General features: G+C 43.7%; 3 protein-coding genes and 1 non-coding gene across 12 annotated transcripts; 3 read left to right on the forward strand and 1 right to left on the reverse strand.

Moving 5' to 3' along the window:
* Nucleotides 1-1,878: 1,878 nt before the first annotated feature.
* LOC117850126 (BRCA1-associated RING domain protein 1) lies at nt 1,879-6,824 on the forward strand. 6 transcript variants are annotated; one of them, XM_034731923.2, is made up of 15 exons: nt 1,879-2,120; nt 2,747-2,939; nt 3,035-3,220; nt 3,309-3,409; nt 3,769-3,961; nt 4,045-4,151; nt 4,235-4,330; nt 4,425-4,523; nt 4,696-4,788; nt 4,873-4,971; nt 5,081-5,179; nt 5,297-5,429; nt 5,645-5,810; nt 6,007-6,131; nt 6,226-6,824. In XM_034731923.2, the coding sequence occupies exons 2-15, from the start codon at nt 2,751-2,753 to the stop codon at nt 6,556-6,558; spliced, it is 2,019 nt and encodes a 672-aa protein (XP_034587814.1). In that variant the 5' UTR covers nt 1,879-2,120; nt 2,747-2,750; the 3' UTR covers nt 6,559-6,824. The 6 variants fall into 6 exon arrangements, with proteins under 6 accessions (XP_034587814.1, XP_034587813.1, XP_034587816.1 ...); XM_034731922.2 differs by lacking the exon at nt 1,879-2,120 and having other exon boundaries at nt 2,176-2,939; nt 4,879-4,971; XM_034731921.2 differs by lacking the exon at nt 1,879-2,120 and having other exon boundaries at nt 2,177-2,939.
* Nucleotides 6,825-7,225: 401 nt separating this feature from the next.
* Nucleotides 7,226-14,076, reverse strand: LOC117850128 (probable NOT transcription complex subunit VIP2). 2 transcript variants are annotated; one of them, XR_004639181.2, is made up of 16 exons: nt 13,916-14,076; nt 11,559-11,655; nt 11,069-11,174; nt 10,814-10,980; nt 10,374-10,734; nt 9,723-9,935; nt 9,550-9,651; nt 9,062-9,147; nt 8,911-8,982; nt 8,391-8,819; nt 8,258-8,310; nt 8,145-8,186; nt 7,894-8,038; nt 7,722-7,806; nt 7,539-7,633; nt 7,226-7,456 (listed from the first exon to the last, which is right to left on the reverse strand). XR_004639181.2 is itself a non-coding variant. In XM_034731927.2 (15 exons), exons 2-14 carry the CDS (start codon nt 11,574-11,576, stop codon nt 7,723-7,725), a joined length of 1,878 nt encoding a protein of 625 aa, XP_034587818.1. In that variant the 5' UTR covers nt 11,577-11,655; nt 13,916-14,076; the 3' UTR covers nt 7,226-7,633; nt 7,722. The 2 variants fall into 2 exon arrangements, 1 of the variants encoding a protein (XP_034587818.1); XM_034731927.2 differs by having other exon boundaries at nt 7,226-7,633.
* Nucleotides 11,069-11,146, forward strand: LOC117851087 (small nucleolar RNA snoR35). Its single transcript, XR_004639452.1, has one exon. It is a non-coding gene; the product is annotated as a small nucleolar RNA snoR35 (small nucleolar RNA).
* Nucleotides 14,077-14,309: 233 nt separating the features above from the next.
* Nucleotides 14,310-16,839, forward strand: LOC117850129 (uncharacterized). Of its 3 annotated transcripts, none has more exons than XM_034731930.2 (5): nt 14,310-14,466; nt 14,586-14,741; nt 15,057-15,108; nt 15,193-15,259; nt 16,442-16,839. In XM_034731930.2, exons 2-5 carry the CDS (start codon nt 14,586-14,588, stop codon nt 16,530-16,532), a joined length of 366 nt encoding a protein of 121 aa, XP_034587821.1. In that variant the 5' UTR covers nt 14,310-14,466; the 3' UTR covers nt 16,533-16,839. The 3 variants fall into 3 exon arrangements, with proteins under 3 accessions (XP_034587821.1, XP_034587820.1, XP_034587822.1); XM_034731929.2 differs by having other exon boundaries at nt 14,311-14,471; XM_034731931.2 differs by having other exon boundaries at nt 14,313-14,461.
* The last annotated feature ends 702 nt before the right edge of the window (nt 16,840-17,541 follow it).

The raw sequence follows: 17,541 nt of genomic DNA on the forward strand, positions 1-17,541 counted from the left end.
CGACTAAGCTGAGGGTGAAACACAAAGTTCTCTATGGGCTTCTTTAAGGTTGCTATGAATCTGTTCCTCTTGGCTTCCCCAATTGCATGGCAATATTGAGAAGTGGGTTCTAAGGCTACTAGTTCCAGATTTGGTGCTTAACTGCATTCGACAATACTTGCAAACAGCTCTAAAACCATTATCCACTTCCACAAGATTCTACTCAAAATGTTCCCAAACCTCGAAACTTTTTGCACGCGTTTGAATTGAATTAGAGTCATCAGAGCTTTCCGATGTGGTAATAGACATGTTCACTAACAAGCTCATAGTTTTCTCTAGCAAGTGTGCCCTGGAATACACGGACACATTCTATGAAATACCCAAATGGCTTATTAGTGTTAGGTGACAAAAGACAAGGGCTGCTGATTCAGTCTACAGGCAAACAAAACGTAGAGGCAAGCAATATGGCTAGAATGCCAACAAACAACCAACTAGACAGTAGACAAACAAGCTAACCATAGTCTGTTCATTCAGGACCATAGCAGTAAAAAAATTAAATAGCTTCAGAACTCATCTCTTAAAATAATTCATTAGAAACTTTTGGCAATATAGGTTGTTCAAACAACACAAGCTATATGGGTTGTTCAAACTAAAATCATATATATTAGCAATTCACTTCCTATAGTAGATTGCAAACTATTTGGCAATAATATCCATTAAACCAGTCAGATTTATTCAGAATTGAATTTGGGAGGCTAATCCTTGATATCACGGAGGGAGGGAGTCACTAGCAAGAAAAGAAGGAAGAACACAGTTACTTTACTACTCATATCGACAAAAGGAATGTGTAGCCAGGCCCAAATACAGTATGCTCCTTGCACTAAGAGGTGACAAACTAAGAGGCAAGCTCTAAAGGAACGGAAAGAAGTGGATCTTTACCTGCAGCTGCAGTTGGCTGAGCGCCGAGAGCTCCGTGAGGTGGTAGAAGAGAGGCGTGGCTGCTACAGTGGTGACAGGGGGAAAGGAGGGAGGCGAAGCGAGGCCACAGGCGAGGCGAAGGTTGAGGTGTGGCGGCTGCTGCGGTGACGGCGGGGAAGGGAGGCGTGGCTGCAGCTGCGGCGGCGGCGGAGGGAAGAAGGCGATGCGAGGCCGTTGGTGCACCACGCACCCGCCAGGTGGTGAGGGTTAGCACTTAGCGGGTTGCGAGCCTGCGACTCGCCTCCAATCCATGTTGTCGTAACGGTGTGTAACCCATGGGCTGAAAGTCATTTGGATCCAAAACTAATAAATACACTCCAAATACACTCGAGACTACTGCTCCAAAAATCCAAATCTTACCGGACTATTTGATGGGTGAGCTCACTGTAGACTAATCAAAACAAGCTCCGGGGAAGGGTCACATCGGATATTGGGATGCTAATTAGGAGGACTAAACATGAGCTAATTACAAAACTAATTGCACAGATGTAGTCTAATTCGTGAGACAATCTATCAAGACTAATTAATCCATCGTTAGCACATGGTTACTCTAGCACCACATTGTCAAATCATGAACTAATTAGGTTTAATAGATTTGTCTCATATGGTTACTCTAGCACCACATTATCAAATCATGAACTAATTAGGCTTAATAGATTTGTCTCGCGAATTAGACTCCATCTATGCAATTAGTTTTGTAATTAGACTATGTTTAATACTGCTAATTAGCATCCAACATCTGATGTAAGCGGTGATAAAGTTTAGCAAGGGTATAAAAAATCCACCTCAATACAGAAACCTATCCATTAAAACTAATAAAACCAAACTGTGATTAGCAGGGCTAGCTGCTAGTAGAGCACGCGAAACGTTTCTCCCGAGTCCAGTGCCCGTGCGCCACGCGTGCGCCGCGCCCCCTGACGCGGCCGGCCACCACCAGGGCTCCCGCTCTCCGAGCCCTTTCTCTTCTCCCTGTCCCCCCCGCCATTTATTGCAGCCGCCTCGCGCACGGCACGCCGAAAGCTCGCGTCCTGTCAGTGGCCTCTCCCAGTGCGCAGCGGGACGGAACGAAGCCCGACCGCTGCGAGATTTCAAACACTGCGGCCGCGTCAAGCATCGTCTCGCCGCGGATGCGCGAGCGTGATCGTTCGGCCCGTCACGTTCAGGTGAGCTCGCTCGCGTCGCGCAGCACCCCGCGCTTGGCTGCCGCGCGCCTCCGTTCCTCTCTCTCTCTAGCCGCCTCGTTCTCCCCACCACCAACTCTCTTGGCGTGCGTGCGGTGCGCGGAGGGGTGCGGCCCCGTGTCTCCCGCGTCGACCGCCGGGTCGGTGGCGGTTCCTTGGTTGGCGTTCCCTCCTCCATGTCGCCTCGTCTCCTCCTCCGTACACGCGTGCTGCCTCATGGTCTCGTGTCGCCGGCGCCGGCGCCGGCGGAGGAGCACCGATGGCTGAGTCCAGTGCGGGAGCGAGATCGATGTGGATATGCCGGACCGCGGCGGCGGCCATGGGAGGCGTCGTCTAGGTTACAGCTGCAGAATTTGTGAAGGGGTCACCGGTTCTTGCCCGTTTTGGGGGCCCTTTTCACCTGTTTGGTCTTTACACCTGCAGAATTATGTATTATCATTTTTCTTTCTGACGCCCTTCACATCTGATTTCATCTAGCATGCCATTACCGGTTAATCTTGAAACAGACCTACTCCGCACATTGTTCGAGCTAAGCTTGTTGTAGCCACCACTCATTTATAAACAGGCTGACTTACGCTCTTTGATACCATGCCTGCTACTCATGTCAGCGTAATGGTCAAGACATTCGGAGAAATGGATAGTGGTACTGTTGATGTCCTTAATCGAGGCCAAATGCAGAGCCAAGTCTTTAAGCGAGGTCAAATGCGGAGCAATGTCCTTAAGCGACGTCAAATGCAGAGCGACGAATTGACCAGACAATTTAACTCTATAACTAAACCCAGCCTTGCTGGGGCAACAAAGGTTCTTACATTTATTCTTTTTTACTTTGGTTTATAAACTAGATGCCAGGATATCTGTGCTTTCGTTGATATATTTTATGCTGCATATTTATGAAGGCATCGCTGTTGAAGCGAAATAAGACAGGGCCAAATCAGCTTTCGTATAGAGAAAGCAATGTATCTACAAAACATGTCTTGTCCAAAGACATTGGAGGTACTACTGAATTGAAGAGACTGCAAACTCCAATCAACTTATTTGAAGATGAATGCATTTTTTGCCATTCGTTTAGAACGGATGAGGAGGTAATATGGTTTACATTATTTAACATCTATTGCATCAGAACTGATGTGTTGAAGGCATCACATTGGCATTGTTTTCCTCCTATTTCAGATTCATGGTCCGATGGTATATTATGTAAAGGGAAGACTTGTGTCCATTGAAGAGGGCAACTTATCAAAGGCCATCTACGTCCATAAGAAATGCCTGATGTGGTGGGGTTCTGTCTTTTGTGTAGACAGTGTTCAACTCTTTATACTCCGTTTCAAATTGTAGATCGTTTTGGCTTTTTCAGATACATGATTTTTGTTATGTACTTTGATATACATTATGTCTATACATATCAAAATCTATGTATCTAGAAATGCCAAAACGGCATACGATTTGGAACGGAGGGAGTACTAATTTACATAATTTAGGTTTATTGCATGCCATGCCATTTCAGTGCAGATTTAAGATGCAACAATGTTGCCCTTTTTTAATCTGTTCAGTTCAATGTTAACCTAAAGGACTGTATTTCTATGGTGATAAGACATTTCATGTTCTGTTCCTACTGACTTTTTTTTTTGTTAAGGGCTCCTGAAGTATGCTGGGACTTTGAGTCTAACATTGTTGAGAACTTGGAGTCAGAAATTAGGCGTGCTTCAAGACTGAGATGTGCAAGATGTGGACTCCAGGGAGCAGCCCTTGGTTGTTATTATAAACATTGCAGAAAGAGTTTTCACATTCCATGTGCAGTTCAGATAATTGATTGCCGCTGGGATGTTGTAAGCTCTTTTATCTTTGGTCCAATGGTTTGTATTTTTTACAATTTATGTGATGTTCTGAAATGCTTTCTTTTACATGGTAGGATAAACGTAATGTGCTGTGCCCTAAACATGTTTCAAAGACACTACCATGTGATAAGCTGAGTACACATACAAAGGAGAATGACCATTCTTCTTCCTTGTGTCAAAGGTTTGTGATCTTTCATTGCCCTCCTTGGAAGATATGTAGATGTTGCAAATTTTGTAATCTAGGTTTTGTGTTTTTTATTCCAGCCAATGTTCACAAGAAGATTATCTTTTCACTGATTTCGAAGAGGAAGGCCAACAATCTGATCAGCTTAAAACCACATGTTCATTCTTGCCTGTGGGGTACAAGATATTGCTCACCTTTAGATATATGTAAAAGGTTCATAGTAATGTAAGTAATCACCTATATTTTATTTGGATAATTTTGAGGTTTCAGCCAATGTACAGACAAGGAAGGGAAAATTGATGATCATCATAGGGAAAAACAACAAACAGATCAGCTTAACACTTCAAATGCTTCATCGTTGCCTCAGAGGTATGTGATTTTGTGCAAATACATACAGATATTGGAGTCCATGTGACCGAATACAATCTCTGTTTTGTAGTTTTGTATCCACCCCCCCCCCCCCCCCCCCCTCCCCCAAGTGTAAAGGTTCATGGTAATTTTGTTAATCACCCATTTTCACTCCTGTAATTGGTGGTTTCAGCACATATATAGACAAGGAAGCTGACAATCATCAAAGGAAAAATCAACAAACAGATCATTTTAAGATTTTGAATCCTTCCTGCTTGCCTCAGAAGTATGCGATTTCTTCTTCTTTGTTGGGTGATATTTAGATATTAGAGTTAATGCGATCAATATCTGTATTGTCTTTTTTTCCTAGCCAAAGTTCTCAAAAAGAAGGAACTTCCACCAATAGCTCAAGGGATGGCCAACAAATAGATCAGCTTGACAGCTCAGGTTCCTCTTCCTTGCAATTGGGGTATGCCATGTTTCTCCACCCTTCCTAAGATATTATAAACTTTCCTGGTTTTGTAATTATTCACTAATCTTTGATTTCTGCAATTTTACGTTGTATTTCGTGACTCTAGTCAGCATTCAGACGAGGAAGGAATTTCTAAGAATCATGAAAGGGATGATCAACGAACGCATAAGCGTAACACCTCAAATTTTCCCTCCTTGCCTAAGAGGTACATGATCTTTCGTAGGTCTTGGCCCTTCTTGGGAGATAATGTACATATTCTTGGTCATTGAACAGTCACTACTTACTAATTATAATTCTCTTCTCCTGTATCCCATCATTCCAGCTGTCATCCATATGAAGAAGGAATTTCCAATGTTTACAAAAGGGAAGAAATAAAAGCATATCGGGCTGACACATCAAGCTGCCCTTCTGATCAGTTGGTTTTGCTTGGTTTGTCTTTAAGCGCGTCAGAGAAGGTAGCATAGAATAAAGTAGCAAAATAAGCCACTTCAAGGATGGATAACATGTTTTCTATGTTCCATTTAAATCTGTCTTTATGGATAAATTTGACACAAGAAATTAGTTGTTGCATACATTTTTTTTAACTAAAGTTGCTGCATAGTGCATACATTACTAATGATTTCTGTTCCATTCCAGCTTGTGACCAATTTGCTTCACATGTGTTGGACAGGATTCCTTGCAGGAGTTTGTACGTTGGTCCAACGGGAAGCTGATGAAAGAGTGGGACAAAAATGTGACTCATGTCATTGTGGGCAAAGGTCCTGGTAGCTCATGGAACAGATCATTTGAAGTCCTCATGGCAGTACTGCTGGGGAAATGGGTTATCCATTTTGAATGTGAGTTCTCAATCCTTCTCCTGTAGTTCCATATACGAGCTTTTGTACGTTTTGGGTCTACACTTTAGTTGTTTGGACAAGTTGCTGAATCTTACTCTTATCTCCTTCATATGTACATATATGTCCAAGAGGTAAATTGGGGAGATCAGCAGAGCAGTTTACCTGGTACTGATGCTTTTGACCTTTGCTCTTATAGGGATCATGGACTGCTCCTCAGAGATGCGTCCACGTCCAGAAGCTTCTTATGAGGTAACATCCAGCATGGATTCACTCAAAACAATGGACGGGCCGAAGAAGGGAAGAATCCGAGCAGCCACAGGGGTACGTTATCCGGCCCTCATTCATTCAACAAAGGAGTTATATTCGTGAACTAAAAGCTGAGCGCTGCGTTTCATTCCTCACTTCTTGGTTGCAGGCACCGAATCTGTTCTCGGGACTGCGCTTCCGCCTCAGCGCCTACATGAACCCTGACGGCAGGCACCGCGTGCGAGACCTCATCGCAGCCGCCGGAGGGAAGGTCCTGGAGGGAGGATTTCTGGACCCGCCACTCGAATGCTTTGACGGCTCTTCTTCGGTGAAGCCGTACTTCGTCTTCGACGGCGACGTTCCTGGAGAATTTGCCCTGGGCACGCTGCTGAAGGAGGTGGAGGAGGCGAGGAAGCACGCGGCTGCGGGTGCGCGGGTGATCAGCCACCAGAGGGTGCTGGATGCCGTCGCGGCATACGACGCCGAGATCCTCAACCGCTGAACGAGGAGAAGGATGGCTTCGCGTCGTCGTGAATGACTGAATGTGCGCGCGAGTCGGGGGAAGTCTTCGGCGATTGCAAAAGTTAAGAGTACCCTTTTGTTCTGCGGGAGACGACGAAGGCTGGTCGATGAGTATATTGATCGGTCCATATGGACTCTCCCTCAGGTCAAGTCAGTACGCTTCAGAAAATGTGAGTTCGGGTGTTGCTCGTACTGTGTATTGTTCCGTCAGTCACGAGGCCGGCGCATTTGCCAGCGTTCCTCTGAGAGACAGACGCTGTCGCCCTACTCGTGCAAGATGATCCGGTGCTGAACACAGCACCAGCGCCTTAAGAGTACGTGACCCGCGCCGCCCGGCTCAGCGGAAGCGACACCAGAGGCCCAGGTCTCCAGGGGCCAGGGCTGACGATCTCGCGATGTGAAATGGACAAGCCATCCTTGTTCAACTAAAACCAGCGGTATCAGCTCACATGCTCTATAGTACGCTACACCTTCATGCTTGAAAGCCTTTCTCCGTGTTGCACCGCCCAACTTTGAACCGCACAGGGACCAGAATTTCACTCGTCTGACAATCCAACGCAGCTAGACTCCAATAGCCAAACGAACAAGAGATGAAGCTCACCGTAACAAAGAAAAACAACGAAGCGCCACTTCTCAAATCCAAAGTCTGAAAAAAAAATTTATGCGACTCAAAACGACCAAAACATGTACAGCCGTCACGGGGACCGCATCACAAAACAAAAGCAGGGAAAAACTCAAAACATAGTTACAATAAGCCCTACTAATTGAAAACAACGAATTATGAAGCGCACTAAATCTCAGCTACATGTCTACAGCTGCAACCTGGCAGGGCTGCCGGCCAACAAAGGGGCGCCATTTTCCAGAACAGCATGCATTTCCTGTTCAGGGAGGAAAATTATTTTTGCGCCAAGAAATTAATCTGGACATCAGCTACTGAATCAGTTTGCCAGGGGAGCTTACAGAATGATTTTCAATTAACTCATTCCGTCTATGACATCAGCTACTGAAGACTGACCAAAACAAACTAACTTCAAATGCAGGAGAACCTAGGGTAGCTGCGATTATAAAACAGCGCGTCAGCGAAGCAAGTCAAACATATAGAATAATTATACTTTCTTTTCATACATAGTAGAAGAATGCTACCTTATAATTCTCGTCTAAGATTTTGGGCGGCAGAAGGAAGGACAGGTCTCTTCTCCACTGCTTCATAATGGAGAACGAAGTTGTCCTGCAAAGCAAAAGAACCCTCAGATACACTTTCCCTGCTAATAGATAATGCTAGAAAGTCTGACATGTTTGATTCAGATAAGAAAACCTTATGGACAGTATCCCAGATGTTTGGATCAAAACAAATGTAGGACCCTCGTTCATGAAGTGGAGTTTTCACAAGAGGCGCGGAATTAGGAGCTCTTGTGAGCCAGACACGGTACTCTTTGTGGTAAAACCACCCTTTACTGTATCTGAAAAAAATGGACCAGCAATTTGCTCATACAACATGGCAGGGTGCAAGCTATATATCAAGGGTACAAAGAGTAATACTGCAAACTGTGAAGTTTCAATGCTTACAGTTCATTAGCAGCATACAACTGAGCTACATCCTTAGGCATGCTGCACAAGGAACAAAGTCAAATGATGCTCAGCCTAGTTACACTCAATGATCAGTTAAACTAAAAAAATACCTGTAGAAGATGTAGAACAGTGTCAAGGGGTGAAACTTCTGAAAATGTAATGGCTGCACATAATGAAAAAAATATGTAAAATGTAATGTCAGGAAGCAGGAGGCTACGGTAATTAAAATGTCGAGAAGCTTACTTGTAGTGGTGGTGGTGGCTCAGCAGAGAAACAAGCTGGGATCTGATAATCAGGTTCTCCTTTAGCTGGCTCATTTGACCATGGAGAGCCAAAAGTCTTGTAAAGATTATCTTGGGAGTTCAAATTCAACCCTAATGATGTCAAATCAATCCCTAAAGCAAGAGCTGTTGGCCCAGGCTCTTTCAATCTTATTAAACTCAACAATCCAAGTAAACTATATGGATCTGGCACAGCTGGATTTCCCTGCACAGGTTTTTGGCTCTGGTCCTTGAATGATTGTGGGCCTGAAGTCGCCTGCAACCTAAGTGAATTTTGAGTCTGCGGTTGATGGTACTGCTGCATAAATTGTTCATAAACTCCTGAATTTGATGACGGACTTGGGGAATTTGCAGTCCTTAATCCAATATTTTCCAGCCCAGCATTTTGAACCTAGTAAAGGATCATTATGGTTAATAGTCCACATTCAGAAATGTGAATTCCATCTTCACATGATGTAAAAGAAACCAGTAGCATTGCTTACTGAATTAGCACTCTGCTGATGTTGACGGGGCGGGTAGCTGCTTCCCAAGTTGAAGCCAGATGATCTAGCCATCTGTATTACCAAGTGTGTCAAAATATAAGAATAAGTAGATATAAGTGCTCAGGAAATCAAATGGTAAAACCAAACTCACAGGATAATGTTGTGCTTGCATAATGTTTACGTTCTCATGAAGGTGGTCCTTGTGATGCATATCCATACCATAATCTGAGGAACTACCTTATATTCCAAAGAAACACATAATTAGATAATACTCTGAAAAAAAGAAAAAAAAGAATGACCAAAAACTCAATCAGCATAAACCCAACGAATCTCTCCATATTAATTTTAGTACATGACCGGTGGAAAGTTGACTAGAGGATCAGGACATCAAAATATGTTTCAAACAAGAAAGAAAGAGAAAATGAATTAATAAGGTATCACAGATTATCATGTAGTGCTTTATCGCATATACTGCGAATGTAATTGTCCAAATAAAAAATAGAAATAATAATAGATGAAATGCAAGTGCACAAAGCTAAAAAAATTGGACTGGTAACAGTCATGCATATCATAACAAACAGCGGTAAGAGTTATCTACGACATGCATAATGGGATCAATGCTTCTTTGTGAACACGCACCTTTATATCCTGGTAAAGCTGGAAAATCTTCGTTCTGAATGCTGAATTCCTGATTTTGTTGCACGATGGCATTCACACTTACTCCATGCTTTCGCAGTGACCCTTCAAATTACAGAAGTCAGAAGTTATATAATCTAATATCATCTGAAGATTTGTTAGCATTGCAATGTTACCATATTGCCCTTGACCACCTCCAGCGGAATTAGGTCGTCCAGTTAGCTGAGGGAAGTCATTTATATCAAAAGGGGCATTGTCACCCGAGCTTCCATCATGTAGCATTCCAGAAGATCCTAAAGAATTGTTTCCTGCCTGTACTTGGTTCTGAGACAATGACCCTCCAGGTGTTGGGTAAGAACTTCCAAGTAAGTTCATGAATTGCGGAGATGCTGGCAAATAAACCAAGTGAAACATGAATTATTACATTAAAGCCACTGTATTCATACCTTTTACAAGAAGTTTTAAACTATTCATAAAACCAGTTCTATGCAATATTAGACCCATAGATTTAACACAGTAGTTTTGTTTTGTAATATATAATGACCTGGGTTACCACTTCAGTTCCCCTTGTCAGTTTTGAGTCAAAGTGGGCCAAGTTAAAAGCTTGCTCTTTGAAACTTAAAAGCAAAGTGTTTCCCCCTTCCTCAGCCTTCTTACTAAGCTTAGCATTTTCATATGACTGAAGTGTACCTATCGAATTATAACCAAACAATCATTTCACTATCCAGCCAGAATGAAAGATATAATGAGAATATACGTACACAGATTCATCAAACAAGCATGGGAAGTTCAACCAAGCGACATATTCCACAATGTCAACCACATACCTTGTTGAAGCATACTACTCATCCGGTTGGATCCTTGAATATTGATAGCCCCACTTCCAGAGTTGCCACTTAAATTCATCCGAGACGCTATACTGGGCATAGACAGCCCTGCAGAGCTTATACTTCTCCCAATATTGCTCCCACCCACAATATTCCCAGAACTTGTTATTCGTGGGCCTAAATTCCCCAAAACTGGAGAAGCTGCCAACCCAGGAGCAGAATTGCGGTTACCCACATTAGCCAAGTTTGAGGATAAACCTTGCATGGAACCACCAATAGCATTCATGCTACTACTAAATCCAGGATTTCCCCCAACGTTCATACCTCCTCTGTTGCTGATCCCAGAATGCCCATGAGGAATCTACAAAGGGGGACAAACAATATGAGAACAGCAAGAAATATCCCACTTTGAACAGGAATGTAGATGCTGGGAAAAGAACCTGAGACATGGAGGCTTGAAGATTATTTGAGGGGAAACGGCCACTGGAAATACTACCACCAGGTTGTTGAACCCCTGGTGACGGGATACCCGCCATTGAATTATTTCTTGGCGCTAATGACCCAGAGATATTTGTGAGGTTGAGATTTCCATGAATGTTGTGTGAGCCTTGCAAGCAAATTCAAACAAGTTAACAATAAAAGCAGGACAATGAAACGCATCAATGGACTAACAAACTACTGTAATCTTCAACAACCTGAGTGATGGAAGCCCGGAAGTGATCCAGATTGACCGGCAAAAGATGATGCAAATGACCTTCCTGTTGAATCTCGAAGGTTTGAGGTGGCCCCACTAATGTTTGACTGCAAAAGTGATGAAAATGTGTTCACCCGTCAGAGTATATAACTGGGTGACTTTAAGATGCATTTGTAGTTTAGAGGATACAAAAGGTAGAATAGTGTGAACAAGATGCTGTTACACTAATCAATCAAGCAGCAAATACCTTAGAAACAAGAGAAAACAAGACATGTCTGCTTCCTACTTACAAGATTTTTATATCTTAGTCATGAGAAGGAGAACTAAACCAAACAAAAAATTACCATATCTACAAAAGGACAAGCTACAGGAGCCATTGATAATTGATAACATCCAAGTGGATCTAAGAAACTGGACTACAATGGTTTACTAATTAAAAAGAAGAAGGAAATACATAGCCATATTAGTTTTGTATAAGGGTGAGGACGTACGTTCAGTGGCCCTGACATTTTGATGATGTCCAAAAATGAATGAGCCTGGAGCACCTCGAATATTATCCACCTAATCGCATGATATCGTTTATCCAATCTGAAGCATGAGAAGACATAATACATGTGCAAGTTATTTATACAGCAGTATTCTTTCAACAAAATGCATTTTACTCCGAATAAAGAAAAAGGAACAAGCACAACACTTGAGCATGTTTTATCAGTGAACATGGCCAGATTACTTAAAAAAATGCAAAGTAGGACCAGAAGCAGATTTCTAATTTGAAACAGTGCATGATAATAAGACATGGAGGCTCTATTTGGAACTTCAGTGTAATACTAGTTTACTGCTTGAAGCAAGGTGCTAGGCGCCTACAGAAGTTTGATACTATTAACCGAATATAGGGTGCGTGCGTTTGGTAGAGCTCCATCTGATTCTGATTCTCTATGGGAGCTGATTCTCTGAGAGAAGTGATTCAGTGGCTGAAAGTGATTCGCTTTGATTCTCTAGCATAAACTCTTAAAATTAGGATGGAGAATCACTTCACAGAATCAGGAGAAGCTACTTTTTTCAGCTCCTAGCCTCTTAGTTCATTTCAGAGGATCACTTCACAAAATCAACAGAGAATCACTTCTCTCTAAAAAACTGTTTGGTAGAGCTCCTGCTGGAATCAGCAGAGAATTAGCTCTGGGAGCTCTGCCAAACGCACCCATAGATATCCAAAATATGTTATAACGTGAATGATACTCATGCATAACTAGATATTGCATAGCAAGATTGAAGAAACTAAAACACACTACCAAACTATGAAGATAGAAACAAAAATATTCAGGATGGAGAATCACTTCACAGAATCAGGAGAAGCTACTTTTTTTCAGCTCCCAGCCTCTTAGTTCATTTCAGAGAATCACTTCTCTCTGAAAAACTGTTTGGCAGATCTCCTGCTGGAATCAGCAGAGAATCAGCTCCGGGAGCTCTGCCAAACGCACCCATAGATATCCAAAATATGTTATAACGTGAATGATACTCATGCAGAACTAGATATTGCATAGCAAGATTGAAGAAACTAAAACACACTACCAAACTATGAAGATGGAAACAAAAATATTCAGTCTGTTCTAGGATAATGAAGCCATGTGTAACCTTTAGGTTCAAATTGGTATTTTGAAAAATGCAACTAGAACTTTGAAAATTATAATTTTCAAGAAAAAAAAGACTTAAAAATCTTAGATATGATTATCTCCCAGTTTACTACAACCTGAAGACTAGCTGATTTCTAGAAGGCAAACCAAAGGTTCTAAGAACTTACAAAAACAATTTAGTCAAAGAAAATACTGAGCATAAGAAACAAAATTACCAATGGCAAACGAACACATGAAAAGCAGACAGAGGCTAGAACTCATGACTTGCCAAAGTCTAGGACTATATACCACTAACTATAGTGCTCAAACCTTATTATTTTTGGATCACACAACTGGCTCAGAGGACACTTATGCTTGTGGGTCTCCATACAAAGTCTATACAAAAAAATTACCAAAGTGGTACTAAAGCCAATAACATGTTAGGATAAGCATGAGTATCCAGGACAAAGAAACTTCCAAGTTCCAAAACCAGTAGGTTACTTCGGAGTATAGATGGCCAGGATCAGTCTACTTGATATAAGTCAAGAAAAACAAGAAAATTGACTTATATATTCATGGCTTCTTCCTATAGTTTCTTTCATCTCTACAAGCATCAAGTTTGTGCAGGCCAACACAAATGCGTTGTTTTGCTGGTTTTGTTGCCCATGTGGTCTCTCGATAGAAGGTCAAACTTACACGATTATCTGATTTGAGATTTATAACCCATCATGTCTCCAATTCAGAATCTAACTCAACAATAAATAAAACTGCAAGGTCTACACGATCTACACAGGTTTGTACTCTCCTACAAACACCCACCAGTCACAAACGTCTACAGGCTCCAACACTAACTACAAAATTCAGCCACTACGACTGCTCTGGTGCTCCTCATCGCACTTAAACCCTCGATCTGAGGTTGCGCAAGCCAAATCACCCAAAGCACGAGTTCAGATCCCATCCGGCCACGATTCCAAACAAATCGCCGCTCCAAATGTCAAAAGACCACCGCAAAAATCGAATCTAAGCTAAACCCAACCCAACCCAGCCCAATACGACGCGCAACACTTCCTCCAACCCGCCAGCGAGCTCGACACATACGCGCGCCCGATCGACACAGATCAGCTGGCGAACCCGAGCGCGGGCAGGGCGGCTGCCCATTGCCCTAGGAGACGGTCCTGTGAACCGCGGCAGAGTCGATGGAACACGAAGAAAAGTCGGGTGAGAGCTGATGAACTGACCGAGGTGGAGCGCGGCTGTGCGGCCAACGGCGGCGGATCTCTCGGCGTTGAGGCGGAGGACCGGCGAGATGGAGACGACGGCGACGGGGAACTGGAAGCGGTGGGGGTGGGAGTGGGAGGAAGCAGCGGACGGGGGCCGGATGGGGAGGAGAATGGGAATGTGAATATGTGATGTGTGTGGAGAGTTGTGGCGTCCACCGTGTCAACGCGGCCCGAACACCTCGGCTCCGCCGGCCCATATCGGATCGGATCAAGTGTGTGTTTTGAACGGAAGTCAGAAATCACCTTATATGGGCCATCGTCTGAGCTACTATATCATTATTAGGCCCATACCGACTAATACTATTTCGTTTTAGGCCCAAACTTACAACCGGCCCGCGGCCACATCATTGACTCTTCCCAAGCGATTCGACTCGGAGACGGCATAGATCTCAATCATCTCGCGAGATCGCTGAGGAACAGGGGAAGAAGACGAAGGAGTTCCGCAAAACCCTACTCCTGCGTCCTGCCCGTGCCCTGTCGCCCCAGATCTGCGATCCGGCCGAGGTGAGGTGAGGTGAGCGGCAGTCTCTTCTTGCGGGGTCGATTGTTTTGCTTTTCAGAGATCTGTCGCTCTGGTCTAGAAGAGAGGGAGGGAGATCTGTCGCTGATCTCTCAGTCCTGTTCTCAGATGGCGAGCACGGGGCGGTCGATGCTGCTGTCGCTGCTGCTCTTCGCGGTGACGCTGTCGCTGCTCGAGATGTACAGGGCCAAGTTCGCCTCATCGGAGCTCATGACCATCGCCGGCGGATTCATCTGCTCCCTCCTCTTCCTGCTGCTGCTCACCGTGCGTTCCCCCTCCTAATCCATGCTGTTTTTACCTTTGTTTCTCGTTCCAAATGGTGCATAAGACATTTCGTTGTTGTTCCTCTTGCTGATTTGATAAATTGAAGTTGTAGAAACTTGTACAATATAGTGAAGATATTGCAATACACTTAGTTGGTCCATACATTTGGTTGCCACCATCTTATGGCTTTATGTTATAACTTACAAAATTAACCAGTTCTGCACTCATCAACTCTTTGTCAACAAGACAACAAGTGTGTGTTGCTGCCTGGAATTTCGCCTCATGATGAATTAATTAGCGGAACAACTGTTGCAGTTTATTGGGAACTACCAAGAAGCTAGTGGAGATAGAACTGGGTGGGGTGCAGGTATGTGTGGAGTATATCTCATTCTCGTAGCATCGCGTAGTCTTTATTTGGCTTCAATTCATCTATGTCGCTCTTCTTGTGCAGTTGTTGTAGCACAACTTGTTGCTCTTATTGTAGCTGGTACTGTCCACCGCGTCTGTATCACAACATGGTATGTTACCTTCAACACACTTCGCTGCTTTTTCAACCAGCCGTTAGCATTTATTGCGTTGAGATTGTCAAGAGGGCTAGTCCCAACATTCTAATGGAATGTTTGCTTATGAGTTTTTTTTTAAAAAAGAATCCTGTGGAAAGGAATAGACATAACATTTCAGATAAAAGAAAACAATCCACTTGTTTGTGAGTAAACGAGTTCAAGTTTAAGTTAAATCATTTGCACTACTGAAGCTTTTTTTTATTTAATATGTTTTCATTTGAGCCTGGGATTTTTTTGGTGCTGTTATCTTAAGGTCAAAATGCACGGTTTTCATGTTCGATCTTAAAACTACCCTTCTATTGTGTGTTGATCAGAATTGATCTCTGGTCATCTGCCAGAAAATAAAGTGCAGTACCTATGTCCTATATGCAATATCTGCCTCCATTCGCTTTAGTATAACTATTATTTTTGCATGATGTAGAAACTACAGAAAATGCTAGTCACACCACTGCTATTCATGAGTTTCATGTTGTTGGATCCTAATAGATTCCTCATGTGGCCAGCACGATGTTTACATTTGTAAGTTGGATGGCTACTGGGCTAGGAGCTGGGTAAAATCCATTTTTATACTAAATGTTACATTAGTGATTGTTCTGTAATCTCTCAGAGTTACAGTGAGTTATTATTGCTTGCAAACTAAAGCACACTATTTTTTATTTTATTTTATTTTATTTTGGCAAAACTCAGCCACCTAACAACCATGACTTTTATGAGAATGCTTGCTATTTGACATTGATAAATCATATTGTAGGGCTATGTCGTGGTAAGATTTACTCTGTCCACCACAGTTTTGACATAGCATTGCGATACTGACAATCCATTAGAACTTTCATTTCTCTGGTACTTAATGAATCAGCATTTTCTAGTTTTATTCGTGTAGCAAGAAGGGCAATGCCCGGTAAATGTGTGTTGGTGGAACCTATATATTATAATGTTTGTGGTTATTTTCTCTGAAAGATCAGGTGATGGATAGACACCATTGTCACAATATTATAGAGTGCTCATCCAAGACCCTAGTGCACTTTTGCTTGTTTTGGTGCTTATCCTCTCCCTTGACCATAATTCTGCAGTTTTTTCTGCAACCTCATGCCGCAAACCCTGCGAACAAACTAACCCTTTTGGCCCACTCTGCTGCAGCTTCCTATTTTCCGCTGGACTCCTTTACGAGGTTGACAAGCTCTCCGGCATGATCCTCGCGAGGAGTGAGTCTAAAGTGAGGCGGCACTGAGCACAGAAGAGAAGATATCCATATATTCATGTACGATGACTCGTTTGTAGATCGAAAAGCGAAATCTCCGCAGTCCAACACCCTCCTTCGGACTTGAACCCATTCAGCTGTTTTGCCAGGCATAGAGGGGCTCTGAATCCTGGATGCTGGTGCGTCCGCACCGAGGTCTGATTCTGATGTTTGACTAGGTAATACTATGTACTATCACCTTTTCTTTTTGCCGGATATCACTTTCCCTTTTGACAAACTTCGTGGTGCCTTGCACTCCGCCCCGCCTAGTCGAGATGTTGCTGTGCGCTTTCGTTTCTGTCATGCTTTGTCGTTCAGCTGTTTGTCCACGCCGGGGGATTTCTATTCTTTTTTTTACTTGGGTGTAGAAGCGCTGTGAGACATGACGCTGTCAATACCTAACCCAGGAAGTTTTCATCGGGGTGTGGCGCCGCCGGGTAAAAGTAAAACGCCTGCGGCGGGCGGCTGGGTGACGTACGTGCGGGCGGGCGATCGTGTTGCGCTGACCGCTTCCCCCCGGCCGTGCATCCAGCATCCCCGTCCTTTCGGCCGGATCGTCTGATGATGCGTGCAGGCATCACGATTCACGTCACGTAGGGCACGAAACCACCGCGAATCGAGTCGGCAAAGCGCAAACCGCTGGTCGTGTTCCCCCTGGCCGTTTTCTACGCAGATGCACCATGCTCCGCTGATTGGACTAGGATATTTTTGTTCGTCAGAGCTGGCTGATTGCGAGAGTAGAAGAAGCCTAGGATCGATGGTGACCGGGATAGCCCGATTGACCCAGGAGGCAAGGGCTGAACAACCTCTACGCTGTCCTGTCGCGTCCCTCGCCTCTCCCGGCCCCATGCGCAAGTACACCCAACGTGCCGTTGTATTATCCAATCAGGAAATCCTGTAGTGAGAGCTAGGAGGAACAGTCCCCATCCGATCAGAAAGTCGTCTCCATCGTGAGCAACTAAAGTATTGTAACTCCCCAATCAAGAGGAGGATCCAGCAG

Source organism: Setaria viridis, chromosome 3, assembly GCF_005286985.2.
Source record: "Setaria viridis chromosome 3, Setaria_viridis_v4.0, whole genome shotgun sequence".
NCBI classification, from domain to species: Eukaryota; Viridiplantae; Streptophyta; class Magnoliopsida; order Poales; family Poaceae; genus Setaria; species Setaria viridis.